At 45.1% G+C, this 23,004-nt stretch overlaps 1 protein-coding gene across 1 annotated transcript in view; it reads left to right on the forward strand.

Moving 5' to 3' along the window:
* Positions 1 to 529: 529 nt before the first annotated feature.
* Positions 530 to 23,004, forward strand: part of CLIC1 (chloride intracellular channel 1) — a 36,259-nt gene continuing 13,784 nt past the window's right edge. The window contains exon 1 of the mRNA XM_040442011.1: positions 530 to 709. Coding sequence (XP_040297945.1) covers positions 674 to 709 — 36 coding nt within the window. The 5' untranslated portion in view covers positions 530 to 673. The remainder of the gene's footprint in view (positions 710 to 23,004) is intronic.

Below are 23,004 nucleotides of genomic sequence, written 5' to 3' on the forward strand. Positions count from 1 at the left end.
TTTTCCGCGACTGTCGCGTCGCAGTCGCAGCATGTCGCATTGCGACACCATAGACTGCCATTATAAAAATTGTTGCGCAACATGTAGTTGTGCATTATCTGTCGCGCGACAAATGTCGTCGTGTAGACCTGGCCTAAGAATGGCGTGTGGTCATTAAGGGGTTAAATAGGCAATCCTAGGCTTTGGCTGGAAAAAATAATTGCATCAAAAACTGCATCTGTGAACCGGTTATACTGGTTCCTAACCATGCAAACGATGACTTTTAATAAACCGCTCGCGACTTTTTTTTTCACCTCGTGATGCATTGGCGGTGTAAAAGTTGCACATATACGTGCGACACAATGTGTTCGTATGAGATCTACAGAAAAAAAGAAAAAAAAGTCTGTGTCTAGCCCCAGCCCAAACTCTGTGACTCCTCTCCTGCCTCACTAGCTGCTAGACACCACCCCACTCTCTCCCTCTCTCCAATCCGCACAGTCTACCACCACCCCCAGCTCTGGTGCTGTCTCTTCCTGCCTCAGCCACAGAGCCAACCCTCCTGCAGCCACTTCCCACCCCACCCGTCTCTAAAGCACCAGCCAGCACCCATTCACACTGCACTCTCTGGATCTTTCCCCTACTGCAAAACTTTTTATTTCCTTCGTGGACTGTGCGCGAGGCAGAAATCTTAAAGATGTCAGAGCAGGCTGATGTGGAGCTCTTTGTGAAGGTGAGGACTTCCAGTGGTCTCTTTTAATGGTATCTGATCTTGTGACTAGTCCTCGTTCTTTTGCAGCAGGTGACAATAGCTGAGTGATGATGAATATGTCTGTATAGCATTGTAGATAAGATCCGAGTGGTCGCAACCCAACTTTACTAGAGTCCTGAAAAGCCCAATCTAATCTGTTCCCTTACCGTCACCATATCTCTTCTGTTCTGTCCATTTGGAAACTTCTTGAGGAGCAGTAACGTTTACTGATGTTCACCCAGCTTTCCCAAAAACTTTAAATTTTAGCAATTTTTAGAGAAGGAAAGTCCACGACTTTGCCCCATTTTTTTTATTTTAAACTAGCTGGCGTTAATTCTTGTCCCGTAATGTATGTCCATGGGTGTACAGATATCTATCTACTGTACTGATTCATTGTTATACTGTTTGGTGACATTTTTGTTCGTTCGTTACGTTTGCGATGGGCATGTAGGAGATAATGTGGCGATTACAGACGTACACATTCTCCCCAAATCTGAGCCAATGCCAGGGCCTAAGGGGCTTGGTGGTGGACCTATGCTGGAAAACAAAAAACAAAAACAAAAAACCGCCTAGCTGTTGGGGGACCCATTGCAATGATACGATCCTATGGCCCACGTCTCCCTTGGGCCAGTTAGGTCATCTTTCAGCTTTCCTTCACCCTAGGACACTTGTTGTCCTAGCTCTGTATCTAAAAAGCCTGGCGATCGTGGCATGTCCCTCGGCAGCTGGCTCCTACTCCAGTTGCATTGTCCCAAAATACTGTCTTATGTGAAGGTTTATATAGTAGTATGTATAAAATTTTTAGATTATGCATTATTTTGGCGCGTGCGCGTGTCAATAGCTCCAGAAGATGCAAACTGAGATGCAAATGGATTCTTTTTGTATGTAAAATAGAACCAAAAATGGGTAAAAAAGAAAGAAATTTGGATGCAGCCCGGAGTGTCCTTGCGGATCCTGGGCAAGATGATTACTAGGAGTGTAGAGGAACAGGTTTAGGTTGTAAGCGGAGGGGGATGGGAGATGGTAGATCATGGTAAATATTGAAGAAGCAGAGTGCACTTCTTTCTTCGCTTCTCCATAGGACCCAGCAGGTTAGGTTGAAGGCCTCGTACGCGGAGCTGCTGTCGTATTCCAGAGGGACTGTATTTACAGTAAATATTCTGTTAGGTGTTGTACGTAGTTCGGTCAATTTCATGAGCTTGTAATGGTTAGTGGAAAATCATAAATGTCAGAACAACCAGTGTGACGGGTGTTCGGGTTGTATTGGCAGGTTGCGGTTAGATCAAGGTTTTTGAAATGATTTATTGACATCTGCAGCAATACCTGGTGTGACCGTAATTCGTCACTGCCTCAAAAACGGTGCTAGAAATCTGCCGTCGAGCGTTTTATGACTGGTCTGTCGCGTCACTGACGTTTTGTTGAAATTGCCTACAGTCATGGATGATGACCATCGTAGACTAAATTTGAATTGCCTTTGCGTCTTGAGTAGGTCTTCTGCTCCCAGGGGCAATGTGCTATGAGGTCCAGCAGTTGAAGGAGTTCTTCTCCGCTAATAGGCCTGGGGCTACATGGTGATAGCACGACTCGCAAGCAGTGGCGACCGTGACCTCAGAATATCAAAAAAATCCACACCTGCTTCCTTTTTATTTTTTTTCCCGCGATACTGGGGTTGCAGGAGCTAGCGAGTTGCGCTGTTTCTAGAGCTACACAGCAATCCTTGGTTGCACAATGGGCATCACGACCAAGATCTCCATGTAGCACCAGCCTTAGGCCCCTTTCACACGAGCGAGTTTTCCGCGCGGGTGCAATGCGTGACGTGAACTCATAGCACCCGCACTGATTCCTGACCCATTTATTTCAATGGGTCTGTGTACATGAGCCGTTTTTTTTCACCCATCAGTTCTGCGTTGCGTTAAAAAACGCAACATGTTCTATATTCCGCGTTTTTCACGCAGCCCTGGCCCCATAGAAGTGATTGGGGGCTTCCGTGAAAAAATCTGCATTCGCTTCTGGATGCAATGCGGTTTTCACTGATGGTTGCTAGGAGATATTGTTTGATAACCTTCCTTTTTTTATCACGAGCATGAAAAACGCATCAAAACACATTGCACTCGCGTGGAAACAGCTGAACGCAATCGCAGACAAAACTGACTGAACTTGCTTGCAAAATGGTGCGAGTTTCACTGAACACACCCTGAACGCATCCGGACCTAATCCGTCACGCTCGTGTGACCCCCACCAATCTGACGCTGATGACCTATCCAGATGGATAGGTCATCCGTTAGACATAGACCTCATGCACACGACCATAGTTATGGTCTGCATCGGAGCCACAGTTTTTGCGGCTCGGATGCGGACTCATTCACTTCAATGGGGCCGCAAAAGATGCGGACAGCAATCCGTGTGCTGTCCGCATCCGTTGCTCCGTTCCGAGGCCTCGCAAAAAAAAAATATAGCATGTCCTATTCTTGTCCGTTTTGCGGACAAGAATAGGCATGTCTACAATGAACCATCCGTTCCGCAAATTGCGGAAGGCACACGGGCAGCTTCTGTTGTTTGCGGACCGCAAAAAAACGACACGGTTGTGTGCATGAGGCCATAGTCAGATAACCCCCTTTGTTGGTAGAAATTCTCCATCCTACAGTACTTAAAGGCCAACTGTGCCATCTTTACCTCTGCCATACATGGCCAGCTGTAATGACTGGGTGAGAATCAGTTGTTCCTAGAAGGTCAGATGCGATGATTGACCAAGAATGATCTTGACTCTTGACTTGATCTTGACTTGATGATTGACTTTCCAATATAAAAAGAAGCATGGTGTTTATGGCTAGAAAGTCCTTGAGTGGACAGAGAAGTCTGCAAGCTAAGATGTTGGCTAGCTACGGCATCACAGGTCTCCAAATTGTCCAAACTACAACTCCCAGGTGAAGGCTCTTTGGACATGCTTGGTAATCACTGTTCTAAATGGTTTGAACCCTCAGAAGTCTGTCTAGGAAATTGTGAATGGTTATTTCATCTCTTACCTCCTGATAAGTTACTGTGATATTTCCCTATTTGTCTTGCTTGGATACCAGTAGGTTGAGCTTGTCTACTTACTGCAATGTGGTGGTAATCATAGGTGAAGCTACACGAAGCCAAATGTCCCACTGACTGTAGGGAGGTGGGGCGCACAATGACGCTTCTCTAGTTTTTATACTCGAGGCCTAGTCTTGGGTATATCCTTGTGAAAGTCATGGAAAAACTTTGCATGACCAAAATATGAGCGAAATTTGCAAGTAGTAATGGATAAAGGGTGGAGGGTAGATGAAGAAAGTGAGGACCCGAGATGGAGATCTGGAGTATGAGATTGTGAGTGTGGGCGATTTCAAGTAGCCTTTTATTTTCTTCATAAGCCATTCCAGGCTCAGGAAGCTGACTGTCATGTTCATTAAAGAGAATCTGTCACGTCCATAGTGCCCCCCCCCCCCCTCCCCCCCCCAAAGCCCACTGTACCTTAAAGCTAGGCTTCAGAGGCTCATTGAGCAGGTGAGATTCACAGGTGTGCTCGCTCCCAGGAGTCTACACTTGTGCAAAATGAGCCTCTGAAGCCAAGTACAATACAGCTGGGAGCACTGCGCAGGTGCGGAAAACTATATCATCGCGGGCATCACGCCCAAAGAAAGAAAAAAGAGCTGTCGATCTAGAGTGAAGGAGGCAGGAAGGTGGAGTGGGAAGCTTGACTTGAAGCCTGAAGGTCGCTGCCCCTTGACTTCAAGCTGCTCACTTAGTACACAGGGCGAGGGGAGGGGGATAAAAAAAAACTTGCTGCAAATTTAGCCATCAGATCAAATAGCAAAAAACAGCATTGGAGACAAGATGCCTTGAGCTTTAGGGTACTGCAGGCAGTTGATGGGGCTTATTGCGAGTGACCAGTTCCCTTTAATGGCGATGACTAACATGAAGTCCAGAAAAATCTCTGCCCCCTACTACTCTCTTAGGCCCCTTTTACACGGGCGAGTTTTCCGCGTGGGTGCAATGCGTGATGTGAACGCATTGCACCCGCACTGAATACCGACCCATTCATTTCTATGGGGCTGTGCACACGAGCTGTGATTTTCACGCATCACTTGTGCGCTGCGTGAAAATCGCAGCATGCTCTATTTTGTGTGTTTTTCATGCAACGCAGGCCCCATAGAAGTGAATGGGACTGCGTGAAAATCGCAAGCAAGTGCGGATGCGGTGCGGTTTTCACGCACGGTTGCTAGGAGGCGATCGGGATGGAGACCCGATCATTATTATTTTCCCTTATAACATGGTTATAAGGGAAAATAATAGCATTCTTAATACAGAATGCATAGTACAATAGGACTGGAGGGGTTAAAAGGGGTCTTTCTTCAGGACCTGGGTAAAGGACCTGTGATGACGTCACTGCGCTCATCACATGGTCCGTCACATGATCCATCCCCATGGTAAAAGATCATGTGATGGACCATGTGATGAGCGCAGTGAAGTCATCACAGGTCCTTTACCCAGGTCCTGAAGAAAGAAGACAGAAGTAAAGCCGGGCTGCGCGAACAAGTGGATTAAGATGAGTTAAATTATTTTTAATTTTTTTTAACCCCTCCAGCCCTATTGTACTATCCCTTATAACATGGTTATAAGGGAAAATAATAGCAATCTACAGAACACCTAACCCACACCCAAACTTCTGTGAAGAAGTTCGGGTTTGGGTACCAAACATGCAGATTTTTCTCACGCGCGTGCAAAACGCATTACAATGTTTTGCACTCGCGCGGAAAAATCGCACATTTTCCCGCCACGCACCCGCATCTTATCCGGGCAAAAAACATGACTCCCGTGTGAAAGAGGCCTTACTCTCCAGTTTTGATGACCTACAACAGTGGTTGTCACTACATGAATAGTATTCCCAGGCTACTGGGAATTGTAGTTGCACAGCAGCTGGAGGGCCACAGGATGGAGACCATGAACCGAGAGGAGCATTTATGTTCATATTTGAGAATGGTGTCACCAGCTTACACGTTTTTCAAATTTTGGTTCAGTGGGCCTTCATACTCTAGTGAAAGTGCCTCCAACCTGTTGGGAAACTACAACTCCTGGCAAGCTCTGGAAGGTCTTGCTGGAAGCTGTAGTTTCCCAATAGCTTGAGAGCCACAGGTAGGAGACCTCTACTTTGGGGTCTCCGGACTGTATCGCACTTGCATTATTCAAGACATGGAGATTTGCAGCGTTATTGGAGAAGAGGTGATTCCCACTATGTCATATCCTTCTGGTCACGTCACGACTATATCAGGCTGCTTCACATTCGTGTTTATTTTTTGCCACATTTTTTACTTTACCACTTATCTAAGTGGATTGGACAGCCAGTGATAACATTTAGCATGGGTGTTCATTTCATTCATTCACCATTGTACGTCTCATTACCTGTGAAAGGAGGTATTTTCAGAGTACATTTGGGACTCTCGTCAATTAGCCAGGAGAGAGTGACCACAAAGTGTGCGTTTCTCTCTGGAGGACCCGGCATATCTGTATTTCATCCAGTTCACCCATTGATTTCAGTGAACACCATGCAATACTTAATCTCACCTGTGGTGGTGCTGCAGTAAAACCTAGCACTTTATCTTGAGGATTACAGTCGATCACTGGGGTCCTAAGAGCTTGATGACCAGTTTTTTTTGTTGGCTGACCTGTGCCAACTATTTTAATAATTGATTGCACAGTGGCACTGTAAAAACTGAGCCGCTGATCACTTATTCCAAGGCTAAAAAACTCTATATTTTAATGTAAAGGCAGCTTAAAGAGGAACTACAGCTCCCAGCATCTTATGACAACCTGTAGGATTGCACATGCATGGATCGTGGCTTTTTCTGCATTTTTTTTATTTTATTTTTTTAGTACTGCACATGGGGCCTGGATTTTGGACTCTGTTTCCTCACCAATAACACGCTCTGTGCACACAGAATGTGCTGTTGTGTTACAGGCATACTCCCCTTCAACAAATATTAACTTGCAAAACCTACAGTGGTGCAGCAGATCATGGTCATGGTATACAGCAGGGATGGACAAGTTACAGGAGCCTGTTTGACCTCTCCAGGGCTCAGATTTTATTTTTTATTATTGACGGGTCAATAAGCAGTTTCATACCCATAAACGGCATACAACCCCTACTCTGAGGATGGGTCTGGTCCTGGTATACAGGGCTGCAAAACTTTACTATGATGATCTTCCATGGTGCTTGGAAGGGCCTGTACCCTGGGAAGGAAGCATATTGTTCCTGAATGACACAATTTATAAGTAGGGGGGGGGGGGGGTCTTGTGGCTTGAGTAATGGAAATCTATGGGGGGAGATAATGGGACCACTTCCTGTGAGAACAGCTGCCTGAATCCTGCAGGAAGTGTGATTTATCTATAAACATCCTGTGCTTGCATACCAAGACCACTGTCTGAGCAAAGTACTGCAGCCACGGAGCTCATTGTGCCCTTTATTCTATGGTTGCGTACATTGCATACATTTTTCTGAAATTTTGACCATTTTTAGGCCACTTTGTTGCTTATTGCAATGTTTTTAAAGCTCCACATTCCCCTATTTATATGATAAAAAATTGGGCTACCTGAAACCTCCACTAGGGGGAGTTTACTGTATTGCATTAGATTCATTCTTTGTAAGCTCCCCCTAGGGGTGGCTTCATGAAGACAGAATTTTATCATCTAGCTTTATAGCTAAGAGAAGCGGAGCGGGGGGATTTGGAGCTTTGTAACAGAAAAGCAAACCTCCCAACTCCTATAAAGATTCATTGGCACAGAGGTTTGGACCTATTTAGATAAGGTGGTGGTAAAGGTTGTATGTTCATTTTTAGCTTTGGACATGTAAGGCTTTCTTAGTTATGTTCATAATGGAAGCCCCGACTCTGGGCCCAAGCCATCCTACAATGGATCCCAGTGGTGCACACTGGATCCTATCGAGATATTGTGGGGTCTGTTGAGGTTCCATCTTTTTGATAGTGCTGTTCTTGCTATCAAGCATGATGGAATTGCCACCAGAGCCTCCTGAAAAGAACAGTGGGGCCGAACTGCAGTTCTAGACACGGTCCATGGACAGGTGTGGCACTAAGAAGAAGCAGCCATGTTTTTTCTAAGCCTGGACAACCCCAATAATCTTCAGCTTGAGCTCTATGTCAGGTCCATAAACACTTAAAGGGGTTCTCCAGGCTGCAGATATTGATGACCTATGGCCTAGAAACCTAGATCATCAATATCAGATTGGTGAGGGTCCAACACTCGGTACCCCCACTGATCAGTTGTGTTGGGCTGCCTATGGTGCCAGAAACAGATCACACTGTGTCGTTTCTGGGAAGCCGGAGACACTGATCAGGATTGAGAAAAATAAGTGGAAACTATGAGTCTTTCAAAGTGTTTTAATGATGTATATTTTAAAATTACACCACCCTTACGGCCTATTATGCTATATTATGTGGATATGCTATTAATGTACTACCCTGGAGGAGCCCGTGTAGTCTGGACTGCTGTAGGTGCACAGGTTATAATCAGCCGGTGACCTCAGGTTATATCGGAGAGTATTCCACCAGAGTTATTAGTGACTCCTGGGAGTTTCTCTTGGAACAGAATCTGGGCTGGTACAGTCATGACACAATTCGAGAGATTTATATTAGTCACCAGGGGTGTAACTAAAAATGACTGGGGCCCTATAGCTTATTTTTAACCGGGCCCCCTCCCAGCAACTTCTCCGCAACACCCCTCTTCCCATGCAGCCAGTCATTGCCTCTAGCGGTCACATGCCCCAAGTCAAAATGGATGTTTATGCAAGGAGACCCTGGACCTGCAGTGCCGGTGATGGAGCTGAAACTCAGCGCGGAGGATCAGGTATGTATGATCACCACGGTGGCCAGACTCTGCATTGGTGCTGTGCTCCTCTTCTGGTCCCAAACTGTTTCCAGATGGGGCGGGTGCTGAACAGGTAAAGAACTTCATTACGCTGGTTAGCATCATGACATGGTTTACCAGGTCCTCCTCCTCTTGCGGTGTAGCAGATACCATCGAGCAGGTCCTGGTCTGTAGTCACTGCTATTATGTCTGGGCTCAGAATTCCTACTAAACCAAATATTGTATCTGTATAGCGCTACCTGCTGTTTGGTCTTTTCCATATTTCTCCTTCCACCTCATTTAAGCAGGCAATACACGTTATACATGTGTCAGACGAACCTTCGGAGAATGGTGGGTTCAGCTGACACACTAATGTGTGTAGAGCGCTTTGGACTCTCCCGATAGATGTCGGGGGGGGGGGGGGGGAAAAAAAGTTTTGGGCAAAATGAATATTTTCGCCCAGTTCTTTTGTTCTCCGGGAAGATAAGAACTCTCTGGCAGTGGTTTTCTCTGCTCTCCCCATAGCATACACAGACACATTCGGCCAAGCTGAACATGTACGTGGATGATGGGGGAGATGGGAGAGGTAGCTCAAATATTCAGCCAACAGTTATTGAATGTGTATGGTCAGCTTAACATTGCTGAGGTGGTCGCACATGCTCAGTTCATTCTTTCAAATGCCACCAGCCGGGTCTACTGTTAGAAGCTGTGGGAGTTGCAGCCGAAAGGACACACACCCTGAGCTGTGATAGGGAGAGAGCTGTAGAAGAGAAGACACACCCGCTGAGCTGTGATAGGGAGAGAGCTTGTCACGGAACCATGAACCAGACGTACAACAAGAGATAAGTGAAAATAAGAAGGCTTTATTGAAAATAAAGCTGTAAAGCAAAAGTCCAAACGAATGGTGAAACCGAAGCAGAGTCTTGAGAGGCCAGAGATCAGGAACCAGAAGGGTAGTCAGACGAAGCCAGGATCAGGAACCAGCAGGGTAGTCAGACGAAGCCAGGATCAGGAACCAGCAGGGTAGTCAGACAAAGCCAGGATCAGGAACCAGAAGCAGCAGCAGTCTTAGAAGCATGTGAACACAGGAGGACCAAGCAAGGAACTGAAGCCACAGACCTCCTATATATATATGAGCTAGGCATCCAGCTCCTCCCAGTGGGAAGGAGGAGCCGCAGGGTGGAAGGCTACAAGAAACCCAGAAACCAAGATGGCCGCCAGCACATGTCAAACGAAGGAGAACAGCAAGAAGGTAAGACCATGACAGAGCTGTAGCAGAGAAGACACACACCCTGAGCTGTGATAGGGAGAAAGCTGTAGCAGAGAAGACACACCCCCTGAGCTGTGATGGGGAGAGAGCTGTAGCAGAGAAGACACACCCCCTGAGCTGTGATAGGGAGAGAGCTGTAGCAGAGAAGACACACCCCCTGAGCTGTGAGAGGGAGAGAGCTGTAGCAGAGAAGACACACCCCCTGAGCTGTGATAGGGAGAGAGCTGTAGCAGAGAAGACACTTTAGCTTTGTTAGAAATAGATTGTCACGTATTATATGATGTCTGATTTTTACCTTTTCACGTTAATCATGGCATTATCCCTCTAAAATATTCTCAGTCGTTGTGTAAACCTTCTTAAGGCACCTGAAAATCCAACTTATAAGAAGGGGCTATTTCTTTCTCCTTGTATTGATTGGAGATTCCAGGTTGCAGGGGTTTCTTTTTTTTTTTCTTGGAGCTTTTGGTGCCTGTGTGTGTGCAGTACATGCTATGGAAATGATCCCGTGCAAGGGGATTATGGGAAATTCCTATGCCGTGCCTGTGAGCGGCCAGGTTGTGGCCAAAGCTTCCTGATATGTTGATCATTTTACTTTTTCCTTAAGGACTCTTTCACACGACCCTACGGGCTCTGTGTCCGTGCTGTGGACCAATGCACAAATCGCGGTCCGCAATGCACAGGTACCGGCCGTGTGAATCCCATATTGCGGTGCAGACTCATTGACTTGAATGGGTCCGTGATCCGCGAAAGATGGGACATATCCTATCTTTTGCGGTGCGGAGGCATGGACCCGAAAGCCCACAGAAGAGATTCCTATTTGTGCCTCCGCTTCGCAAAAGATAGGACATGTCCTATCTTTGGCCGTATCTTGTTGATCGCGGACCCACATCTGCAGCACGGAGTGAACACAGCCAGTGCCTGTATATTGCGGACCCGCCATTTTCAGTCCGTAATACGGGCATGGAGCCCTTACGTTCGTGTGAATGGGGCCTTAACTATTTCAGTTCCATAAAATGAGATACTGATCTGCCTTTTATGATCCCTAGCATTTGGATCCCAAATCAACTGGAACATCTTAAAGGTGCTGACTCATAAAGACGGCTCAGTTCGATATGCTGAATTGGGGAACATGAATATCAAAGAAGGCGTTGTCCTCTCAGGACCCAGAGAGCCCCTCACATGCTCAAGTCATACATTTATTACGTGGGCAAGCATTCATCTGAATGGCCACCATCGCCTGACCCTCAGAAGCTTCCCATGGAAAATTCAGCTGTTTCCAGGGACATTGGAAGCTGGACCAGTGGTGATCAGCAGATCAGTCACACCGCCTATATGAAAGTGTCTGTCCCTCATGGTGCAACCCTTTTTTGCCCATTTGAATAGACTTTTTTGACCACATGCTTTTGGATGTGTGTTTTTTTTTACACTGCAGTTTCTGAATTCTGTGTTCCAGAGCAGAATGTGTTTATGCATTTTATTTTTTTGACCACATATAAAGAGGTTTTCCTGAAATGTCTGTTTTAGTAACTACTTGCATTCCCCACGTTCTAACAAATCTGGAGTATCTATTCCTCTATTATTCTAGACTTATATACAAAAAATGTATCTCCATGCACCAGGTATGTGTGTGCAGAGATATGTCACACCTGTTATAAACTTATTTACCACATAATCCATTTGCAGTAAAGGTTGTCTGTGCATGGACACACCGCCAAATGGTAACTCCCAGCTGGAACTTCAGTGCAAACTGCTAGTAATTCATTTATAACTTCTAGCAGAAATTACAGAGAAGTAGCATCAGGTTTTGATTAAGAATATCCCTGACCAGTCTCCTTGTCCCAGCCACTGAAAAACACCCCCACAGTATGATGCTGCTACCACCATGCTTCACCGTAAGGCCTATTGCACACGACCGTATGGCTTTTTCAGTGTTTTGCGATCCGTTTTTCACGGATCCGTTGTTCCGTTTTTTGTTTCCGTTGTGTTTCCGTTTCTGTTCCGTTTTTCCGTTCCGTTTTTCCGTATGGCATATACAGTATACAGTAATTACATAGATAAAATTGGGCTGGGCATAACATTTTCAATAGATGGTTCAGCAAAAAACGGAACGGAAACGGAATACATACGGATGCATTTCCGTATGTGTTCCGTTTTTTTGCGGACCCATTGACTTGAATAGAGCCACGGACTGTGATTTGCGGGCAATAATAGGACATGTTCTATGTTAAAACGGAACAGAAAAACGGAAATACGGAAACGGAATGCATACGGAGTACATTCAATTTTTTTTTGCGGAACCATTAAAATGAATGGTTCCGTATACGGACCGTATACGGAACGCAAAAAACGTCCAGTAAACGGAAAAAAAAAACGTCCGTGTGCAATAGGCCTAAGGATGTTATTGGGCAGTTGATGAGTAATGCCTGGTTTTCTCCAGACATGATGCTTCAAATTAAGGCCAAAAAGATAAGTCTTGGTTCCATCAGACCAGAGAATGTTGTTTCTCACAGTATTTGAGTCCTTTAGGTGCTTTTTTTTTGAAAACTTCATTTGGGCTTTCATGTGTCTTTTCCTGGGGAGAGGCTTGTTTCTGGCCACCCTGCCATAAAGCCCAGATTGGTTGAGTGTTGCAGTAATGGTTGACCTTCTGGAAGTTTACTCCCATCTGCACACAGGATCTTTGGAGCTCAGCCAGAGTGACCATTAGTTTCTTGGTCACCTCTCTTACGAAGGCTCTTCTCCCCTAATTACTTAGTTTGGGGGGGGGGTGGCCAGCTCTAGGAAGAGTCCTTGTTGTCCCAAATGTCTTCAATTTTTAAGAACTATGGAGGCCATTGTGCTCTTGGAAACTTTCAATGCAGCAGAATTTTTGTACCCTTCTCCAGATCTGTGCCTCCACTTAATCCCATCTAGGAGCTCTACAGGCAGTTCTTTTCTCCTCATGGTTTGGTTTTTGCTCTCATATAAATTGTCAGCTGTAAGACCTGTCAGCTCATGTCCTATCAACTGAATTTACCACAAGTGGACTTCAATCAAGGTGTGGAAACATCTCAATGATGATGAAGAAAAATGGGAGGCCCCAGAGCTAAATTTTAAGTGTCATAGTAAAGGGTCTGGATACTTCTGTCCATGCAAAATAAAAAAAAAATATTTCTGTTTTAATACATTTTCAAAAAATTCCAGCATTCTGTTTTCACTTTCTCATTATGGGGTAATGATGGGGAAAAACTCGATGATTATTATTTTTTTTATTCTAGTACAAGGCTACAACATAACAAAATGTGAATACAGTGAAAGTGTCTCAAGACTTTCCGAATGTGCTGTATATACAGTACACAGAACCGTTGTTGTAGAAGTGATGACACATCACTGCTTCAAACACTATAGCCTTCTACGGATTTATTCACATGTCTCCTCCAGGACCTCCTCCACTCCATTAGAATGCCCTCGGGTTACACCAGGTCTCCTATGCCTAGATAAGTCACTTGGTATTTATGACTTGGTCCATGTGGGTTGTCTGGAGTTGTCCTTGTGATGTAGTCTGACTCATAGCCTTACTGCGAAGCAGTTATCAATGTGATAAAGAACCTGCATCCCTTGCACTGCCATAAATGCCTCTGATATTACTGTACCTCTATGGGTGTTTCCAGTCATTAGTGCAAACTTACGGTATGTGTAGGAGTCTGCTTCTTACTCAACCATAATGCTTATACACACCCTCATTGTCTCTAACTACTGTGACAACCTCCCTGATTGTTTATCAGCACTTCCTTTTTTGACTCTGGCTCCTAGGGAACTATACATATGTAATATGATGTCATATGTAGGCACCATACAGTGACACAAGGATACCTGAGCAGGTATGAGCACCAAAGTATTGTTTCTGTTGGTGGTTCATGTACATAGAGGTGACCACCTTAAAGGGTTCTCCGCTTTGGGCACTCCCTATTTGTTAAGGCCCCTTTATAGGAGTTAACAATCTGGGCAATTATCGGGAAGGAGCATTACTAGGAACACTTGTTCTTGATAACTGATCCATCTAAAGGTGTCGCCGTTCACCCAATAAACAAGCAAACGCTCACTCGTTGCCATCCTTGTTTCTGGGCAGCATCTCATCCCCATACAGAGACTATGATTGTTGCATGTACTGTAAATGCAGCTTTCACTACTTCTGACCAGCGGTCACTTATTGGGAGCAAATGGTTCATTTCTGAATTGCTTGTCTGCAGAATCGGTCCATGTAAACGGTCCTTTAAAAGGATCTCTTGATTGCTCGGGCCCTTAGTGATCATTCCTAATCTGTGGGGAAATCTACTGGAAGGTATTCAGCGCCTCTACAGGAGAAATACAGCATTAAACAGTGTCCATTTCAATCAATGGGTTGCCTATGTAATGTAGGACAGGTTTTCCAGAGCAATAGATGCTCTTTGTAACTGCTCTCCACTCTGGCCAAGAGATGATGGACCTCAACAGACCTCCATCAACTCGGAATTCACAAATTGGGTATAAAAGCACGGGTTTTCTCAATCGGACACCCCCTGTTAACATCAGCCAAGGGCTACATTTTAAGACTTTGTTGACCATCCGATGATCTCTAATACCCTCGTTTGGTTTCTGTAGAAACTCCCCTTGACTCAACGGCTCATTTTTGGTGGGGTTATTTTATACTGAGGGGAAGAAATTCTAGCAGCATGTGTTAACTGGTCTCTTTATGCACAGGTGGCATTCAACTAGCATTTCACATTTGTACATCCGACTAGGTGTAAACCTTGGTGTGATATGTTACCATATCGAAAGGGTTGAGTTTCGCGTAGATCTGCGCAGGGTTCATGCAGCAGGACAATATGTACCAAACTGATCACATCGAAACGTTGGACAGAAATGTGTCGGCTTCTTTGGTGAACAAGTCAACAACCGATTTGGTGCAGCTCGGCCACATCATGTGATCCACCTACATGGGTGGTAAGGTTGTTCACTGATCTGGTGGGAACATAAGCCTCTGTATAGACAAGGTCTACCTTGGCACACTGCTATGTCATGGATTAATTTTGTTCAGATTTGTAATATGATGCCCATGGTCTTATCTGTGCAGGGTATTGCCGTATGTGTACTTATAGCTAATAACCTGGATCGATCTTGCAATGGGATATTTATTATCTGGATGCAGTGTTGGCATTGGCACCATTAGTCTATTTGCATTGTGGCACTATTTATCTGGGTGGGTGCTTAATGGAACTCTCTATCTGGACTCTCTGGATTAGACCTCATGCATGTAGGCCATCTATGCCCTTATTGCGGTCCACAATGCACAGACACCATCCATGTGCCCGCCATTTGCAGATGCGGACCCATTGACTTAAATGGGTCCGCGATCCGCAAGATACGGTCCGCCGCACCACAAAAAAATAGGACAATACGGGCACGGGCGGCCTACATTCGTGTGCATGAGGCCTTGGACATAGATCCAGTTTTTCTAAATGTACAGCCTCCTAATGGTTCATGGGGTTATGTTCACACATTCCAATAGGGTATGTACTGCATAGGGTTGTTTTGATACCAAAATCTTGATTCGGTTTCGATACCATAAAAAAGTATTGCGATACTCGATACCACGCGAAAAAAATAAAACTCCAAAAAAAGCCGCGTGCATTCCGCATTTTAAGGAACGTCCGGCCCATAATAGAACAGTCCGATCCTATTTTTTGGGGGGACAAGGGGACTAAAAATAATGGAGGAATCGCGCAGGTTTTTATTAATTTATTTTTCTGTTACGGTGCTCACCGCATAGGACATTTTTTAAAAATATTTTAATAGTTTGGACTTTTCAGACGTGGTGATATGTTTATTTATTGTTTATATATTTAATATTTATTTTAACGTTTTTTTTTTTACTTTTTAATAATTTGCCCCCTTAGGTGCCAGAACCTGGGATCTTTTAATCCCTTGTCCTATTAACCCTGATAGAGATCTATTAGGGTGAATAGGATCTCACACTCTCCCTGCTGCCCTGTGCATAGTGCACACAGCAGCAGGGAGCCGACTATGGCAGCCAGGGCTTCGGTAGCGTCCTGGCTGCCATGATAACCGATCGGAGCACCAGGATTACACTGCTGGGGCTCGGATCGGAACATCCACTGCACCACTAATGAGGAGGAGGGGAGGGGACCCTGTAGCCACTGCCACCAATGATTTTAATACTGGGGGGGCGCACTGCGCCACCAATGATAATATAATAATAACATTTAATACAGGAGGCGGGTGCGGCACCTGAGGGGTTAACTGCCGCTAATCGCAGCTCCCCGCCTCCGGAATTCTACTTTCATTGGTGGCGCAGTGCCCACGCCCCTCTCTCCTCATTGGTGGCAGCGGCACAGGGGTGAGGGAGAGAAGGCTTCCTTCTCCCCTGTGCTGCTGAGGAGAACACGGAACGCGCTGAGAGCAGCGCGCTCCTTGTTCTCTGATACTAGACTGCGCAATATCGAAGCCTAGTGTCGAAAAAAGTCAAATCCTGGTATTGAGGTCGATACAAGGCAAAAGTATCGATTGGGTATTGAAAATTCCCGAAACAACCCTAGTACTGCACAAAGACTGGTGATCCACAATTCTATGCCTTGGTGTCATTATGTTTTTTTTTTTTTAAGTAGTTTTAGGGAAAATGTTACTGCCTCTGTGGAAAACCACATTACAGTAGCACTGGCTTAGTCTTCCCAAATTGAAGTCAATCTGGAACCAACCACAACAAAAATGTGATTAATCTGTTTGCTGTGATTTTAATGAACACTCTTCGATCGCAGTTGTGTATTTTTGTTGTAATAGGGCTGTTCATTTCTTGTATAATTTGACTTCGTGATTAAAGGGAACCTGCCATCAAGTTCATGCCGCCCAAACCACGGGCCACATGAAATCCCAAGAGGGTCCTTCATGACAGACGGCTATGTTTTTACTTTGGAACGCTGGGGTGTTCCAGGGACAGCATAGTTTAAAAATGATATTGGAACAGGAGATGAGCCTGCTGTGCGGCTTCTTACTACCACCCCCGATCAGCTTCACTGACCGTCTCTTCCGATACACAACCAGGGAGAGAACTACCACAATTAGGCGGGGCAGGGAGAACCGTAGACTGGGCTCGCCTCTCCTTACCTGGGCTCGCCTCCCCTACTATTTTTTTTTTTCCCAAAATGTTTGAGTCTTTCAAAATAAAACTGTTCAGACATGAGGAACCCTGTTGGGATTTCAGGTTCACTTTAGTGTCATCAAAACCATTGCCTACCTAGTAGTGTGTGTGTGTGTGGTGTGTGTGTGTGTGGTATATATATATATATATATATATATATATATATATATATATATATATCTCAAATCTGAAAAAATAATATTGAGGGCAATGGAAGCCAATGCCGACCCAGTGACAGAACTTGTCCATGTGGTCGCTTCGAGGACACTTCAATGAGGCAATGTTGCATGTGGGCTGAATCAGGGTGTGTCAATTGTTACCAGCGTTGCTCTAGGTAGAGGCCCTCGGGCAGCATAGCAGTCCCTGTGTTTGCACAGTAACGCGTCGTCACCTTCTGTCATGCACAAATGTTTACTAAACCTCATCACTGGTTGCTCAGATTGATATCCGATTCAAGAAGGACAGTTTATTTGTGCTAATCCCAGCCTGTTTATTTTTTATTTTCGACATCTCGTAGTTGTCAGTTATCCCTAATTTCCTAGGGCGATCAGATGTCTTTTGGGGGTTTTTAGTTCGTGGAACCATCTGAAAAACTTACACAGGAACTTTTTGTAGCAAAATTCTGTAAAAAAAAACAAAACAAACTATAATGTAACACTATTTGTGACTTCCGTTTTTTTTTTTTTTTTTAAATCTGAACTTGTTTTTTGAGTGAGCTGAGTTACAATTGTGGTCTTTGTCCATAAATTGCTAGAACCCCTCAATAACTTGGTTGTAGTGATGGTTGGATGTCTTGGAGCACTGATTACCTTCACCTCCATGTCATATCAGAAGATATTAGAAAAAAAATCTGCACCTAAGGATCCTTGCCGGTATAGAGAGTCCATGTTGTGTATTTGTGTGCCACCAAAAAATGACTGGTGGCCTGCTCCATTGTATGGCACATTAGAGGGGTTCTCCCCTAGGAATATCACAGGGGCGCTATAGGGTGGCATGGGGGTGCCTAGAACACCTGCAGATATATGTAGATTCATGCCTCTTTCTCCCAGCAGTCCAAAGAGACTTGAATCTATAGGGTCACACATGGAGTCCGTTCCAAGGGCCATGGGTCCATCAGATGAAACTGTATGGACTCCATGTGTGACCGTATAGGTTCCCATCCCCTTGGACTGCTTTGAACAAGAGGTATGAATCTACATATATTAGCAGGTGGGTTTTGTATTCGATTTTGCCCATTACAATGGGGGAAATCTGAGACCTTTCTGTGTGACCGAGCCTGCTGAGGAATTTAAAGGATGAGAGACAGAACCTGCTTTTTCCCCGTTACCGCACCTCATCAGTTGCATTGGTTGTGTTCAACCTCAATCATTTGCTTTTTTATCGGATCCCAGCTAGTTCTGCTTTGTTCTGATCACTTTTTGAGTAAAATCCCTCGCCTACCAGAATTAGATTTGTTATATTGTAAGGGAGGCGCAGATCTTCCTGTTTGCAGCTCATTTCCTGACCCAACTGACTATTGCTCGTTGCCTTACACTAGGCTTTTACCAGCCCACCTCTCTCCCACCACCCACCATTGACGTCTAGAAGTTGCAAAAAGTGTTGATCGGTTCTACTTGCATCACTATAGAATGATAATCTAGTCCTCATATTGCCGGATTATTGGATATTGCTTACCTTCATGGCCATGTAGTGTTGATTTGGTGGGGCTCATACCGTTATCATAGGTTCCTTGGAGGCGGACTACACTCTGGCCTCTATTGCCTGCTTTCTCCTGAAGACTGGCTCTGTGACCCAGTGTCTCTACAGATCAGCGTCCCCATGCTGGCCACTGAAGCTACCACGCTCTCTTCCCCTGTAGCCGACAGAGCCACATTTATGAGGGACCAGTATGTGCTCGACCACAACTACCCCGCTGGAGAGCGCACTGTCTTGACCTTTCAGTACATGTGAGCCACAGGCTACCTACCGCAAGATACTGTACCGCCGCCCCATATATACAATGCAGGAAAAGAAAACCTATCAAAAATACACTTTCCACCCTCCTTACATCTATATAAAGTACTGTGCCAAACCATATTACAACAATGTACCTGAGTTGAGATAAATTAAACTTATTAAACTAGCTATATTGCCTGCTATGGCTGACCCTGATGAATAAGAACCTTCCGATCCGTTGCTGCGTTTAGGAGAAATGTGTCTTTAAAATATGCAAATTATGGATTAAGTGCACCAAGGGTGGGGCCAGACCATTCAGTGCACCTTAGCTCCTCATCACTGCTTCCCTGGACACTCCCCTCTCCACCTGGCTGCCTGGCCCTGTCAATTAAATGGAGGATGAGTGTCCAGAAAAGCAGTGGGGAGGAGCTAAGGTGTGTGGAGTGGCTAGTGCCCGCCCTCAGTGCACTTAAGCCCTTATTTCTCCTGGGGGGGGGGGGTACTGTATGCTTTTAACCAGTCAAGTCTAGTCCTACTAGGCATTATGGCACGTTTAATGTGGTTGATCCTTCTTTCAGATGTTCTTTAGTGATGACCTTATAGAGATTGACACTATATATATATATATATATATATATATATATATATATATATTGCAAAAATTAGGGCATTCAAATTTAATATATATCTATTAGATATCATGATGAGCAATTAATCATGTAATAATTACTACGAACCACCAGTGGGTAAAAAAGTAGAAAACATTGTTCCTTGGATCCCAGACGTGGTTGTCCGTTGCAGTGCAAAATGGGTAGTTAACTTGGATAATGGAGGAATAATTGAGTCCAGACTTTGCATGTATTTCCAAAAACGGCTTTACTTGTGTAAACGGTAATCCAAACAGTATACAGACTTGGTCTTGGTCTCCAGCAAGCTTTGGCATGAAGTTCTGGCAGGCAAACACTCTCAGCTCTGCTACATCTGAACTCCTTCAGCTCTGCTATGTTGGCTGGCTTAAATAGGAACTTTTAGGAACTTAGCTTTCTGTAGTCTGACTCTCACTGTATGGGTCCATTCACACGTCCGTTGTGTATTGCAGATCCGCAATACACCCGGCTGGCACCCCCATAGAACTGCCTATTCTTGTCCGCAATTGCGGACAGGTTCTATATTTATTAAATTTTTTTCCGGAGCCGCGGACCGGAAGATTAAGTGCGCGCTCCAGAAATGCAGATGCGGACAGCACACTGTGTGCTGTCCGTATCCATTCCTGCCCCACAGAGAATGAATGGGTCCGCACCTGTTCCGCAATTTGCAGAATGGATGCGGACCCATTCTACGGCCGTGTGAATGGACCCTAATCCTAGGAACTTCTTCCTGGCTTCAAGCTTCTTTAGCTTGGCTTTTAGTCAATGAAAGCCCAGGAGGGGACATGCAACCATGTATAAACTCACAGGCAAGGCCTGTCCAAACAGGACAAGGCCTGCTTCCTTCCCCAGCAGGGGACAAGCTGGACCTACAACCTCTCCTCCTGAGGGATAGGTTACACTGACCTACACTAGCTAAAACTCCTCCCTCTAGAGGGGGATAGAATGGAAGAAGAGTTCCATTCTATATAGTACAGCTCTGCCAACAATGCCGCCACCTTGTGGTAAACCAGGTAACTGCATGAACAAGAACAGTTTCATAGGAATAAATATGCACATTATTCAGGGATGATGTAAAATACATTCTGGTGACATAGGTTAGCGCGTTGGAGACAGTAGCAAGGTGCAAAAGAGTGGTAATGGCACTCTGGGTCATTACAAAAGCGCTGCTGGTAGTTTCCAACTGACTACGTCCCGTGTCTTTTGTGGTTTTGGCAGACGTTGCCTTACAGAAAACAGATGCCGTTCTCAATATCTGCCAGGCTTAAAGGGGATTTCTGCATATCATTTCACTCTGCCATAAACCTGTCATTGATTGGGTCTGACTACTGCTAATAGTGATGGTTCCCAGACCCCCAGTCTTGCAAAGTATGTTACCATCATCGTTTTTAAGTAATTACTGTGAAAAGCTGATCCATTGGGCCACATGGTTTGCCCATTATCCCTAACCATGTGAGACTGAGAAATTTCAATGACCATGGGTTGATTGGTAACTGTGTAGAACTTGGAGAGATGGGTCAACACAACAAAATCCTTACATTTTTGTATTCTTCATCCATTCTCCACCATTTGGTGATCCAGTTACTTTTAGCCTGCCATAGCTTTTATCCATGAAGATACTTTAAGGGAATAAGCCTTGGTCAGATGCCTCCGGCTTCTCTCCCATATGAACCAAGGACCATTCATGTTAAAATCCATCATGGTCAATGTGTTTTTCCCATAACACTTCATAACGTTGGCCGATCCAGCTGAAATATGGGCAGGTTTGGCTGTCTTTTGAATAGTATATGGGCGCCTTTTGTGCACTTGAACACTATCCACTGCTGGCTCATTCCAACCATTTGGTGATGTAGTTGCTTTGACCACTTGGGTAAAGAGAGTTTTTGTTGAATGAAGTTCAGAAATTGAACGGAACCCCTTATTCATTCTGACTGAGGAGATCTTGGGACTTTATTGACTTCTGTGTTGATCTTGAGCAGGTGTGGACTTCTTAAACCGTGACTCATAAGATACTGTTGAAGACACTTGTGTAGACCTTGGCAGCCAAGGAGAGGCTTGCTTTTGATGGTTTTGGCATTCAGCTGTCCAACTGTTAGGTGATCTCCATGAATAACCCTGCACATCATAGTCTGTCGATACCCGTAATGGTCCCTGATATACCCTGCAGTACAAGAAGAGAAGGTCTTTTTTTACTTTGCTCTCTCATGATCTCGAATGAAAGGAGGTACATTTGGCTCGGGGGCCAGGAAAGGTGTAATAAGTCTCTTCTTGTGGGAGGGGGAGTCCCTTTTTAAGAACTTTAAGCACTGACTTGCCCATGCCTATGGGAGGAACCGGGTGATTTGGTGGGACACCACCCAATTCAAGATTTACTCAGTGACCTCATCTCTTTGTAGGGTCTAGGTGTGGTGTGTGTACTTTCTGGCTCACAGCTATTTCTGTACGCAGATGATTATTTTTGTAGAGCACAGAAGGCATTTCTACGTCTCTATGTCTCGGAGCTATAATACCATTAAGATGGCACTGCGTCCTCCTAAAATCCTCTTAGTAAAAGATATTCGATATAAACTCATGGCAAACCTCCAACTCCACTGGCGACTGTTCTCTTCCACGGTGGACACGACTGAGTGACGTCTATGTGAAGCCCCACAGATCTGGATGCTGGCTTGGTCCGGTTAGGTCACTTTTGCATGTCACGCAAATAAACCTAACCCTGTGAGTTAACCAAGGTGTGTCCAACTAAAATAGCTGCATTCCTTTCCCTGAGATTAATGACCGGACACGTGTAAGAAAATATTTCTCCATACAAAATGTTGGAATTTATTAGACGTTCGGAGCGGATCCGTCTGATGTTTCATCAGACGGATCCTCTCCGATAATGCAGACGTTCGCATCCGTTCAGAACGGATCCGTCTGCATTAAAACTTAGAAAATGTTCTAAGTGTGAAAGTAGCCTGAGCGGATCCGTTCAGACTTTACATTGTAAGTCAATGGGGAACGGATCCGCTTGAAGATTGAGCCATATTGTGTCATCTTCAAGCGGATCCGCCCCCATTGACTTCCATTGTAAGTCTGGACGGATCCGCTCGCCTCCGCACGGCCAGGCGGACACCCGAACGCTGCAAGCAGCGTTCAGGTGTCCGCTCACTGAGCGGAGCGGAGGCTGAGCGCTGGCAGGCGGATGCATTCTCAGTGGATCCGCCTCCATTGAGAATGCATTTGGGCCAGACGAACGCTAGTGTGAAAGTAGCCTTACTTTTACAGTCCATAAAAGCTATTTCTTCATAAAATGAGACGTTTTACGGTTTCTAAATATACTTTCTGAATTGGGGCACGTTCACATGCTGTGGATTTTTCACGGCAAAAATTGCGG

This window comes from Bufo bufo, chromosome 8, assembly GCF_905171765.1.
Source record: "Bufo bufo chromosome 8, aBufBuf1.1, whole genome shotgun sequence".
Classification (NCBI taxonomy): domain Eukaryota; kingdom Metazoa; phylum Chordata; class Amphibia; order Anura; family Bufonidae; genus Bufo; species Bufo bufo.